The sequence below is a fragment of the Suricata suricatta genome, chromosome 10, assembly GCF_006229205.1.
Source record: "Suricata suricatta isolate VVHF042 chromosome 10, meerkat_22Aug2017_6uvM2_HiC, whole genome shotgun sequence".
In the NCBI taxonomy this organism is placed as follows: Eukaryota; Metazoa; Chordata; class Mammalia; order Carnivora; family Herpestidae; genus Suricata; species Suricata suricatta.
The window spans coordinates 9911824-9923399 of NC_043709.1; the positions used below are offsets into that span (position 1 = coordinate 9911824).

Genomic DNA, 11576 nt, shown 5'->3' on the forward strand with positions numbered 1-11576 from the left:
CCTTCCAGAGTGGCCATTGTCAAGTCCGATGGAAATCACTCGGGTTGGCCCAACCAGGGCTCTAGAAAAATCCTGCTTCTGGGAATCCACCCTAAATAAGTTTTCGGGAGGCAGGCAAATTTTATAGGCAAATAGATTTAATGCAGCAGGACTTTTAACGGCCCCCATCCAGAATTAATGTAGGTGTTTGGTGAGAGGAAATTGGTCCAATAAATTCAGTCATTGGAAAGCGGAATATTTCCCTACCATTGAAATCTAGCTCTGAAATATAGATTTGTGGGGTTTAATGTTTCCTGAATGAAGCAGAATAAACAATGGCCCAGAGGGAGGGCCGTCTAGGATACAAATCCACAGAAATCCTTGAGGAGGGAAATGTGACAGACAGAGCAGGTGGCTTTCTGGCGATAAGGTCGTAAGAGGTTGCTGCTTTTCTTATTTTCTCTTCATGTCCGGAACTGCCCGCATGAGCACGTCAGCGATGTAAGTCCCAGAAAAGCGAAGCACTGAAGTCCCCAGTACCACCCCCTTCTCAGCCCTCTCCTTTCCCCGATACTACGTTTGTCGATACTTCTGGATGTCTTCCTTGAATCCACCGTGTATCACTTTTATTTTTTTAATGTTTATTTATTTTTGAGAAAGAGAGACAGAGTGGAAGTGGAGGAGGAGCAGAGAGAGATGGGGAGACAGAATCCGAAGCAAGCTCCAGGCTCCGAGCTGTCAGCACAGAGCCCGATGCGGGGCTTGAACCCACGAACTGCAAGATCATGACTCGAACTGAAGTTGGAGGCTTTACTGACTGAGCCACCCAGGTGCCCTTATTTTTTTTTTAAGTTTATTTATCATTTTTGAGAGAGAGAGAGAGAATGAGAGAGAGAGAGGTGGAGAGAAAGGGAGAGAGAGAATCTCAAGCAGGATCCGCACTAGCAGCACAGAGCTCGACTCGGGGCTCAGTCTCACCAACAGTGAGATCATGACCTGAGCCGAAATCAAGAGTTGGACGCTTAACTGACTGAGCCCCTCGCCCAGACGCCCCAACCGTGTCTCGTTTTTAAAGCTTACATGTACAATCAGAAAAACCTTTGGGGGAGAGGAGAGAACAAAACAGAACTTTCTCCAAAAGAACCTCGACATCACAGATTATGAGAAGCATCGAGATTCCGGCAGAGCTGGTCTCCCTGTTTGAGGACCAGGGTGTGGGGCTCAGGGCCTCGGGTGGCTTGCCATGCTCACCGGGTGTCCGTGGTGGCTCCCGATGGCCGGCGGGGCGCTGGTCCTGGGCTGGGCCGGGCAGGGGCGGGGCAGGGAGGCCTGCAGGATGCTCTGGGCGGGGCTGGGTGTGCCCAGATCCGAGCCTCTCATCCGTGGGTCCTGGGTACTGGGAGATATGAGTGGAGAGACAGACACCCCGGGCAGGAGGGACCAAAGTCCTCATGGATGGCCTTGGGAGAGTTAATGTGTAATATTCTAGAACATAAACTGGGCTGTAAGGCGTGACCCTGAGCCCAGACCTCCAGGAGCCACTGAGAGCTGCGCCAGGAGCTGCCACCATGTCGGTGAGGATGCGGCACCCCCTCTGCCCACCTGCTCGTTCCCCTCTCCTCTGCTCTGGTGGGGCAGCGGGGCGGGGGGGACGGCTGGAGGGAAGCCACTGCCCCTCTCTGGGCCTCGGTTTCCCTGCCTGTAGAGTGACAAGGTGGGAAAGGCTGTCTACACAGCCCTCTAGCATAGATGTTCTCGGCTCCCTCCACCGCCCCCCTGCTGCAGGAGCCTGAACCCGCCTCTTCCCCTTCTCTAGACTCCGTTTCTCATCCGTAGTAATAATAATAGAGCAGGAATAATATTAACTGCCAACATCTACTGGGCTTTAAAGTTATTTTAACGTTTATTTATTTTTGAGAGACAGAGACAGAGTGTGAGCAGGGAAAGGGCAGACAGAAAGGGAGACACAGAATCTGAAGCAGGCTCCAGGCTCTGAGCTAGCTGTGGGCACAGAGTCTGACGCGGGGCTCAAACTCATGAACCATGAGATCTTGACCTGAGCTGAAGCTGGATGCTTCACTGACTGAGCCACCCAGGCGCCCCTCCCGGGCTTTATAGAGATGAAATTGCCCAAATTGGATCATAGATGGCATCTTCTGAGGATTAGATGGTGTCTTAGTTTCCAGTGGCTGCAGTGACAATATTCTCCCATAGCTCGGGGGGCAGAGGTCTGAGATCAAGCAGTTGGCAGGGTCAGGCTTGCCCTGAAGACTCCCGGGGAGGATCCTTTCTTGTCCCGTCCAGCTTATGGTGACTGCCGGTGGCTTGTGGCATTCCTTGGCTGTGGGGGCGCGACTCCGGTCTCTGCCTCTGTCTTCACATGACCTCTTTCTCTGCATATCTGTGTTTCTGGGTCCACTCTTCCCTTTTCTTTTTCTTTTTTAAATTTATTTTTATTTTTATTTTTTGTTAAAAATTTTTTAATGTTTATTTATTATTGAGACAGAGACAGAGCACGAGTGGGGGAGGCGCAGAGAGAGAGGGAGACACAACATCCGAAGCAGGATCCAGGCTCTGAGCTGTCAGCACAGAGCCTGATGCAGGGCTCGAACCCACGGACTGTGAGATCATGACCTGAGCCGAAGGCAAGAGTCAGATGCTCAAGGGACTGAGCCACCCAGACACCCCCCACCTTCCCTTTTCTTATAAGGATACCGGTCCTATTGGATTTAAGGTCCACCCTAAACAAATGCTAACTTGATTCCATCTGCAAAGACCCTATTTCCGGATACGTCACATCCACAGGTTTCAGGGGGACATGACTTTTTGGGAGACACTATTCAGGCCAGTACAGAGAAGATGCAAGATGTGACTGTGACTGGAGGGCTGTTGCCTCCCCACCCTCAGCCTCCCCAGGGGAACTTTGTGACCCAGAGACTTTCCCCTCTTTCCCCTTCTCTGGTCGTTCGATCCCTGCCCTCTCTCTTCCTTCTCCAGAGACCAACTGGTCCCAATCTCTTATCTTAATGATGGGGGAACTGAGGCCCAGGAAGGGAGGCAGCTGGTCCCAGGTCACTCGGCCAGCCGGGGGCAGGGCCAGGACTCCTTCCCTGCCCACTGACTCTTTATCCCCCCACCCCGACCCTGACTTTGCCCCTCCCCTTATTGTCTCTCTCTGGGCCTGAGACTTTGCTGAGTGAGGCCAAGGAGACCGGGTCTCATGCTCCCATCGGCACCCTGATCTGTCCAGAGGCACCAGACCTTGGCCTTTCTTGTGCCCCTGTGCTGGAGTACCCCACCTCCATCTTTGGGGGCTTCACTCCTGCTGTGTCAGCCAGGGGGTAGTAAGGGAACGGGGGTGCTTTTCCCTATGCTGGGCCCCACCGGGACTGTCCAGGGTCCTGGGGCAGGGGATGGGCAGGCAACTGGAGGGAGCCGAGAAGACCAGGCCTGCTCAGGGTGTCCAGTTGAAGATGTGTGTGTGTGTTGTAGAGTCCGTGAGAGCCCGCGATGTGGCAGGCATCTGCGTTTCTTGTAACGTTTGAACATCTTTGGGAGGGACCGGCTAACCTTGTCCCTGAGTGGTAAATTTCCTTGTCTGTGAGACGCTGGGGGAAGATTTTAATCCAGGCCGTCTGGTTCTGCAGACGCAATCCAGCTGTCCCATCAAGCAGCCACTGGACGGGTGAGGCTGTCCTGTGTCTAAACCCCATTTTCTCAAAGGCAGGTAGGGGCGCCTGGATGGCTCAGTCGGTTGAGCGGCCGACTTCGGCTCAGGTCATGATCTCACAGTTTTGGGTTCGAGCCCCACATCGGGCTCTGTGCTGACAGCTCAGAGCCTGGAGCCTGTTTGGATTCTGTGTCTCCCTCTCTCTGTCTGCCCCTCCCCTGATCACACTGTCTCTCTCTGTCTCTCAAAAATCAATAAATGTTAAAAAAAATTTTTTTTTAAAGGCAGGGAGGTTTTTCCCAGCAGGGGGCGTTTGGCCACATCTGGGGACATTTGCGCTTGTCACAGCTTGGGGAGGGTGCCCCTGGCGTCTGGTGGACACAGATGCGAGCTGCCGCTCCACACCCTTGGTGCAGGTGCACGGGCTGTCCCCTCGACAAAGTGTCAGCAGGGGGAGCACGGACTAGGCCCCCATGGACACTGCCCTTGACTGGCAGCCAAGCGCCCCAGGCTGGTGAGTTTCAGGTCCACTGACTGCAGGAAGAGCACAAAATCCAGGAGCAGAAATCGCACAACGTAAATGTGTTCTCCCCTAAAACATTGGAAACCTTTGGTACCTGCTGCGTGCATCCCCTCCAGCCCAACGCGCCTTCCCAGCATATGGAAGAGGGACATTTTAGAAGAGTGGGGTAATGGGCTCTGAAAACAGCTTCGAGGGGTGCCCAGCTGGGTTGTTCGGTTGGGTGTCTGACTTCTGCTCAGGGCGTGATCTCACGATTCATGGGTTCGAGCCCCACCTCAGACTCTGTGCTGACAGCTCAGAGCTTGGAGCTTGCTTCGGATTCTGTGGCTCCCTCTGTCTTTCTCTCTCTGGCTCCCTCCCCTTTAAATTAGCATTTAAAAAACCGGCATCCTCCCTCTCCATTAAAAAAAAACAAGAAGAAGACAGAAATATCTTCAAGACCCTCCCATTAACCATAGTTCAGCTGTGGGAGGCTTGGGCTATATAGAAATCTAGGTGCTGCTAAGGTCCTATGGAAAAAGGAGGAGTGAGTAAATAATAACAGTAAGTAATCATAATGATGTCTGCCCCCTCTATTTGCCTGTAGTTCATGCCAGGCTCTATGCGTGGGGCTCTGCACACGTGACTTTGCCCCTCCCAACGGCCTGAAGGTGGGCGCTATGAACCTCAGGGGCCCATCAATGTTGGTCACAGAGCAGGGCTTCGCACTGGTTGTGAATGAATACATCAAATGAGCCCATTTTATAGATGAGGAAAGTAAGGTCCGGAGAGGGACTTCCATAGGACATGTCAAGACATGTGACTGCCGGAGCTTTATAGATTCCTGGTTTTGGATGGGCCAAGCCCTGCACGTCTTTGATCCAATCATTTTCTGTGAGTAAAATGACTCCAGGGTTTCACAGAAGCTGAACATATCCTTGTTTTGAGGGTTCGGCTAAGGGCGCCATGCCTGATCACCTGAACATATCTGGGAACTGTACTTTCATCAGAGACCACTGTACCCACTTCACAGATGGGCATACTGAGGGTCCCCCAGCTGGGCTGCATGTCTCCACACCCAGCTATTCTTCTAACCCGGCTGGATGGAACAGAGGGAAGCAAAGCAGGGAAGAGGGAGCTCAAGAAGGTTCTGACCAGAGCACTCTAGCTTTTCCCCTTCCCAGCTCAGTGCCCTTGAGTGCACAGAGGGTGACTGAGCCTGCGGCCCCATGAAATGGTGCCTGTGGAATGGGACCCCGGCAGAGGGGCTCTGGGCATGTGTGTGATGGGCCATTTGTGGAATGCTTCTGTTGGCACAGGAAAATTTTGAGATCAGGAACATGAACATGAAGGTGGGGTCAACCCTGAAGATCAAGGGCAAGATTGCCAGCGACGCTGATGGGTGAGCAAGGAAGGGGAGAGGCAGGGTGGGCCCCATGAGGCGAGGCGGGCTGGTCCACAGGCTTGGGACAGGCCTGGGAGGTGGGGGCAGGCAGGGCAGCCTTGTGAGATGGTGAGAGTGACCTCAGGGGCCTTCTTACATCCTTTGGTCATTCTCACATCCCTGCCATGCCCCTGCTGCCTCTCTTCTGTTAAGGGCCTGCCTTCGCCTCTGAGGCTAGGTTTGGGGACCCTCAATGTCACAACCCATGCTATTTGCTCAACTCCGTGGCCCCCAAAGACACTGAAGGGGTAGGTGGAGAAGCCCCTGGAGCCCTGCCCAGCCCCCTGGGGGTCAGGTGTCTCTACCAAAAGCCCAGTCCCCTCCCCACCAGCTCCCTGGGCAGGGAGGCCAGCCTTTGACACACGTTACACCAGAGACCGCCACCAGGGGGCGCCAAGTGGTCTCTTTTGTATCCTCTCCCTAGCTGCACTTGTCCTCCATTAGTAACAGCGGTCATAGAATTTCTTGGGGCTGACGTCCAATAGCTTTTGGTTGAGGAGAGGCAGGCAGATGTGTGGGCAAGGAGTCAGGAGGAAAGTCACCCCTTTCTCCTACTTGGGTTCCTTAAGTAGATACATGGTCATGGTCTGAGACTTCCCAGTGAAGGCGCCCTATTCATGACCTAGAATGTCCTGCTCTCAGGGACCGTGGCCTTCGAACCCAGGCTATAGTGATCCTGTCCGGAAGTCACGTGGCCCCCTGATTGGATACCTGTACTGACAGGGAGCTCGCCACTTGAGGTTAGGTGTTTATGGCCAAACTCAGCGGGTCTTCAGATACCTAGGGACAACACTCTTCCCCAGGATACATACCCTGGATTCCTGAGATTCTCACTCTCAGTTTGTCGAGAGCCTTAGTCCGCGTCCGAATGGAATGATAACTCCGGTGCTAAGTCTGAGCACGTTGTTACCTCCTTTGTTTTAACGCAGAGGCCTCTGTTAACACCTTCCTTTCGTGATTCAGTTTGTTGTCAACCAAGACCCCGTGACCCAAGCAGTTTTACCCAGGGCTGGCCACTAATCCTTCCTTGTTACCCCTCTCCCTGCAGGTTTGCCCTGAATCTGGGCCAGGGGTCATCTAAGTTGGACCTGCATTTCAACCCACGCTTCCATGAGAATGTCATCGTCTGCAATTCACTGGATGGCTCCTGGGGGGAGGAGAAAAGGGACGGTCACTTATGCTTCAGCCCAGGGTCAGAGGTCAAGGTGAGGTCAGACGCGAAAGGTGCCCGAGGAGGGGGTCAAAGGGAGAGCCCAGAGGGGAGGGCGCCCTGGCCTAGACGTGCGCTGGCACTGTTGGGGCCAACCAGGCTGGCGCCCTCAGCCGATTTCCAGGGCCTCCCGCCTCCCTGATACCTTCCCCTCCCCCCCAGTTCACCGTGACCTTTGAGAACGACGAATTCAAAGTGAAGCTGCCAGACGGGCACCAGCTGACCTTTCCCAACAGAATGGGCCACAGCCACCTGAGCTACCTGAACGTGCATGGAGGGCTCCACGTCACCTCCTTCAAGATCGACTGAGGGGACAGCACCTCGCCTGGAGTGGAAGGCCACTGTGCAGACTCCCTGCCCTGAGCTTCCCAGTCGCAGATCAGCAGCCACTGAGTCTGGGCTCCTGTCCTGGGACCCTATTCCCCTCCCACCCAAGGCTAAGCACAGAAAAAAAACCCACCTTTACCCAGTCTCTGCGGCAACGATTGTGGTGATTTCCATACATTTTAATGCTCCCAGCATCCTCGAGATGCAGGGGAGGAAACTGAGGCATAAGGGTCCTAGGACTGTGAGATAGGTGTTGGGCATTCTCCCAAACACCTCTAAGCGTCCACGGCTGCCTATCTGTCCCCAGTTTTCACCAGGGCAAGTGCCAAGCGGCCCTGGAGGCTTACGGAGCAGGTATTGGTTCCGGGCACCTGGGCCACGGGCTGTTCCAGGAACTGCAGATAAGGGCTCCCACCTGGGCGTCTTATCGCTGGAACTTCATTCCAACCTGGTTACTCATTACCCCCTGCCTCGGCCCCTCCCCTCACTGGGGGCCCTGGAGGGTGGGTGGGTTTGGGGGGAGGGCGGAGGAGAGTTTTTGGTTTTCCAAACCGGATGCTGAAGGCATTTAGGCAGGTGGAGTGGACTGTGTTGTCCCAGGTCCCCAAGCATCTTGCAGGACACCTTTTATCAAAAAGCCTTTTTTAATCAGGACCCAGAAGCAGGTCTGGGATGCACAGCAAGGGGGGATTCCTCCCCTGTGAGGTCACACCCAACTTTCCTCTGGGGTTGGAAGGTTGGGGAAGCAGCCTGAGCAAGGGCTGGGCCTCTGAGGGATGCAGCAGGGACCCTGCGGGGGGCAGCTCCAGAGATGAGCTGGGGCAGGCGGTCCCTTTGGGAGAGGAGACAAAGGCCCTGTGTGGTATGCTCCTCACCCCCCCACCCCCCGCAAAGACAGCTTTCCCAGCACAAAGGCTGCACTGTGAGGCTGGGCCCTCCAGCCAGTGGGGGTGGCAGGGTGGGGGGTGAGCTGAAGAAATGGCCCTGGGTCCAGAGTGGCAGGGCCCACGGGAACAACAGGGTCCCAGCACAAGCCTGGTGGCTCCCGGCCTCCCTCCCATGTCTGTCCTGCAGAGGCGTGGAGGGGCCTGGCCTCCATCTGTCACGGGCAGGCAGGACCTAGCTAGCTGGTGCCAGCTCTGCACTCCGGCTGTTCCCGGGCGGTGCCCTGAGCCCTGGCAGGGGCCCGAGCCCGTGGCCAGCTCGTCACACCTTGACTTCATCGTCCTCCTCAGCGTCAGCAAAGGCAAAGGTGTTTGCTTGCACTGTGCTGGGCACGGGGGTCCTGCTGCCTGCCTGGGGTGCCCCCCACTCTTCGTCCAGGCTCTCCCACGAAGCCCGGGCCTGGGGCAGCTCCTGCCGGGCATCTCTCTCTGGATAGTGGCGGCTGCCCTGGCTGTCCCCCCAGCCCGCTCCCCAGCGCCTGCTAGGGGCCGTGTCAGCAGGTGTACGGGGACTCCCTTCCCCCACATTGGCCCTCACCTGGGCCAGAGGGCTCAACCCAGCAGTAACCCCATTGGGGAAGCGTCCATGTGACTGGGGGCTTGCGGCAGGGGCTGGGGGGCCTGAGGCAGGGGCCGGGGGGTCTGTGGCAGGGGCTGGGGTCTCAGCTGCAGAGGCTTCTGAAAGGCTCATGACCCCCAGCAGCTCACTGAGGAGAGATGGCCCAAGGTCAAGGTCCAGGCGAAAGGACAGGAGGGAGTCAGAGCGGCGAAGCTCAGGCTCAGAGGGGAAGGTGCTGTCACGTTCTCGGTCACGAGGCTTTTCTGGGCGAGGCAGGCGGGAGATAGTGCAGAACCCAGACTCCAGGCCTAGAAAAAAATGGGGAGGAGGGTCATAACTAGAGTTCCTAGTCAGGAATTGGGGAGGGGGCAGCCGGGACCCACCCCAGCTTGCCATGTGGCCTCTAAGACGTCACTCTCGCATCTGGCCTCAGGCTCTCCCATCTTTCCAGCATAGTGAACGCTGATGTTTCTCACGGGATCTTCCTATTGAGCCTAATAGTTGAAGATGGGCATAATCCTCATTCCCATTTTGCAGAGGGAGAAAGTAAGGCTCAGTGTGGGACAGGGGGAAAGGCTTGCCCAGCATCATAGGGTCTGAAGGGGTAGGGCCAAGCCTGGAGCTCAAACGTCCCGACTCTCAGTCCCAACTGATGGTCATGGTCCCTGGTCCTCTTCTGTTACAGTGGCCGGTGGGTGCAGGTGAACCCATAGCACGTGGGCTAGTTTGTGGGCACAGGGACGGAACTAGCAGCTGGGGTCTGACTGCACAGACATCACAGACTCAAAGGATAAAGGACAGGCAGATGCCCAGCAAAGGACTTCGGTCCAGCCTCTGGTCCAGCACTACCATGCCCAAGGCACAGTGTGGTCACTGTGGACCAGCCCTGGCAGAGTTTTGAGCAGCACTGCTAGGGAGAGGGGGTGCAGGGGAGGAGGAGGGGGCGGAGCCCCGGAGGAAGCCCGGCGCCTTGGCGGAAAGCCGAGAGCAGAGAATGACCACCAGGTGGCAGCAGCGGCACCGGTTCCCGAGGTGAGCTGTACCCCGGACCGAAGGTGGCGCTTGCCACTCCCCACCGCGGCAGGAAGGGGCCCCTGGCTTCTGTACATGTGGTTTTTCCAAATTCATCAAGTTCTGTTCAAATAACAAAAACAGAGCAACAGCTCCTATGTCCTGAGCTTGTCCTACGCGTGACTCTGGGCCACGCCTGATGCAGGGACTACATCGCGGAGTCTTAGCAACTCCCCTAATGGACCCATTATACAGGTCAGGACTTGACCTCGCAGAGGTCAGTCCGGCTTGCTGGAAATCAGGTAGAATAGGGATTTTAACTCAGAGCCCAGACTCTCAGTCCCACCACTGCGTCTTTCTGACATAAGGGGGCTGCTTCCGTTGAAGGGGACGGCCATGGACGGGGACAGAGGGAGGCAACCCCCATCTCCTCGCCTCCCAACCCTAGTGCGCTTTGTGGAGAGCTGGCTTGCACCCATCGCCCTCCACCCCGTCCATGGCCTGGGGTTTGAGCCTGACCTCCGTGGCAGAACTAAACTAGTGGGGGGAAAGGAGCTGCCGGTGGCTTGGCCGAACCCCCGAACCCTCTGGGCCTCAACACCGGAAACCTGAGCGGCCCGGGCCCTCACCGTAACTGGAGTGGCCGTCTCCGGTGCTGGCGGGGCTGCGGTCGAAGGCGAGCTTGCCGACCACCAGGCTGTCGTAGGCGGCCTGGTTGAGCTGGGGCAGGGAGATGGCGTTCTTGATGATGGGGGAGATGGCGGGCGGGGCCGGCGAGGGCGCGGGCGGGGAGGCCATCCTCCGCGCCGGCAACCCGCCCCTCCGCACCTGCTGTAGCTTCTTGGCCAGGTAGCTGCGGGGTGAGCGGTGAGTGCTCCCTGAACCGCCATGGTTGCTGAGGAAGGAGGTGTCCCCGAAGACGTCCCCGCCGCGGCCCACGTGCATGGTGTGACGGAAGTCCCCGAGCGGGGGGCTGATCATGTCTGCCGTCAGCCGTCTCTTCCCGTGGGAGCCGGACACCCAGCCCACCGGCGAGAGCTTGCCCAGGCTCATGGCAGGGGGTCTTCGGGCCCCCTGGGGGCCCGGCATCAGCTCTGGCTCCTCACAGCTGCTGGTCCAGGCCCCCCTGGGGCCCGGGCTCAGGACCCACTTCTCAGCCCCCTAGTCCCTGAGCAAGGGGGCGGTCGGAGGCTGCTCCCGCTCTCCTAGGACGCTGCCCCCTGGTGCTAAGACCGTGGAAGGCCCATGGCTGGTCTGGCCCCTCTCTCTGCCAGTGGAAACAGCTGTAGATGTTCTGTTCCAACCCAGAGAAGGGACCAGGGGTGCCTCAAGTGTGAACAGCCCTTCTCTGCTGGGGGTGGAGACCTGAAAGAGAGAAAGAAAAGGAGGGCTCAATGGGGATCCGGGGTCCAAATGACAGCTCCGGGGACACCGATAAAATGCTGAGCGGCACACACAGGAGGACGCAGGGGGTGATTCCGGGGCGGAGGGCACTTAAGACCAAAGTAAATGATAGTGACATAGTAGGGATCGTGGTCGCCTGTGAACAGGTGTTGGCTGGAGGGGGCCCCAAATACTTCATCAAGCTGTATGTTTGAGATGACTCTCTGGGTCTATGGCCATACCACCCTGAACGCGCCCCATCTCGTCTGATCTCGGAAGCTAAGCAGGGTCGGGCCTGGTTAGTACTTGGATGGGAGACATGTCTCTGTGACCAGCATCCATGGTCCTTATAGAGACTATTTATGAAGCACCCACTAAGTGCCAATAAATTGCCTCAGTCATTCATGTAAGCCACACAACACCACTGAGGGAGGTACTATTTTATTTTATTTTTTAAGTGTATTTATTTGGAGAGACAGTGAGCGAGCAGCGAGGAACAGGGGCACAGAGAGAGAGAGACAGAGAGAGAGAATCCCAAGCAGGCTCC

The 11576-nt window shown here is 56.6% G+C and overlaps 2 protein-coding genes across 3 annotated transcripts; one reads left to right on the plus strand and one right to left on the minus strand.

Moving 5' to 3' along the window:
• The first annotated feature begins 1410 nt into the window (after nucleotides 1-1410).
• Nucleotides 1411-7277, plus strand: LGALS2 (galectin 2). The gene is made up of 4 exons (XM_029955297.1): nucleotides 1411-1553; nucleotides 5471-5553; nucleotides 6644-6800; nucleotides 6968-7277. The coding sequence occupies exons 1-4, from the start codon at nucleotides 1548-1550 to the stop codon at nucleotides 7112-7114; spliced, it is 393 nt and encodes a 130-aa protein (XP_029811157.1). The 5' UTR covers nucleotides 1411-1547; the 3' UTR covers nucleotides 7115-7277.
• Nucleotides 7278-7757: 480 nt separating this feature from the next.
• CDC42EP1 (CDC42 effector protein 1) lies at nucleotides 7758-11007 on the minus strand. Of its 2 annotated transcripts, XM_029955296.1 has the most exons (3): nucleotides 10475-11007; nucleotides 10276-10366; nucleotides 7758-8943 (listed from the first exon to the last, which is right to left on the minus strand). In XM_029955296.1, the coding sequence occupies exons 1-3, from the start codon at nucleotides 10733-10735 to the stop codon at nucleotides 8339-8341; spliced, it is 957 nt and encodes a 318-aa protein (XP_029811156.1). In that variant the 5' UTR covers nucleotides 10736-11007; the 3' UTR covers nucleotides 7758-8338. The 2 variants fall into 2 exon arrangements, with proteins under 2 accessions (XP_029811156.1, XP_029811155.1); XM_029955295.1 differs by having other exon boundaries at nucleotides 10276-11007.
• Nucleotides 11008-11576: the final 569 nt, after the last annotated feature.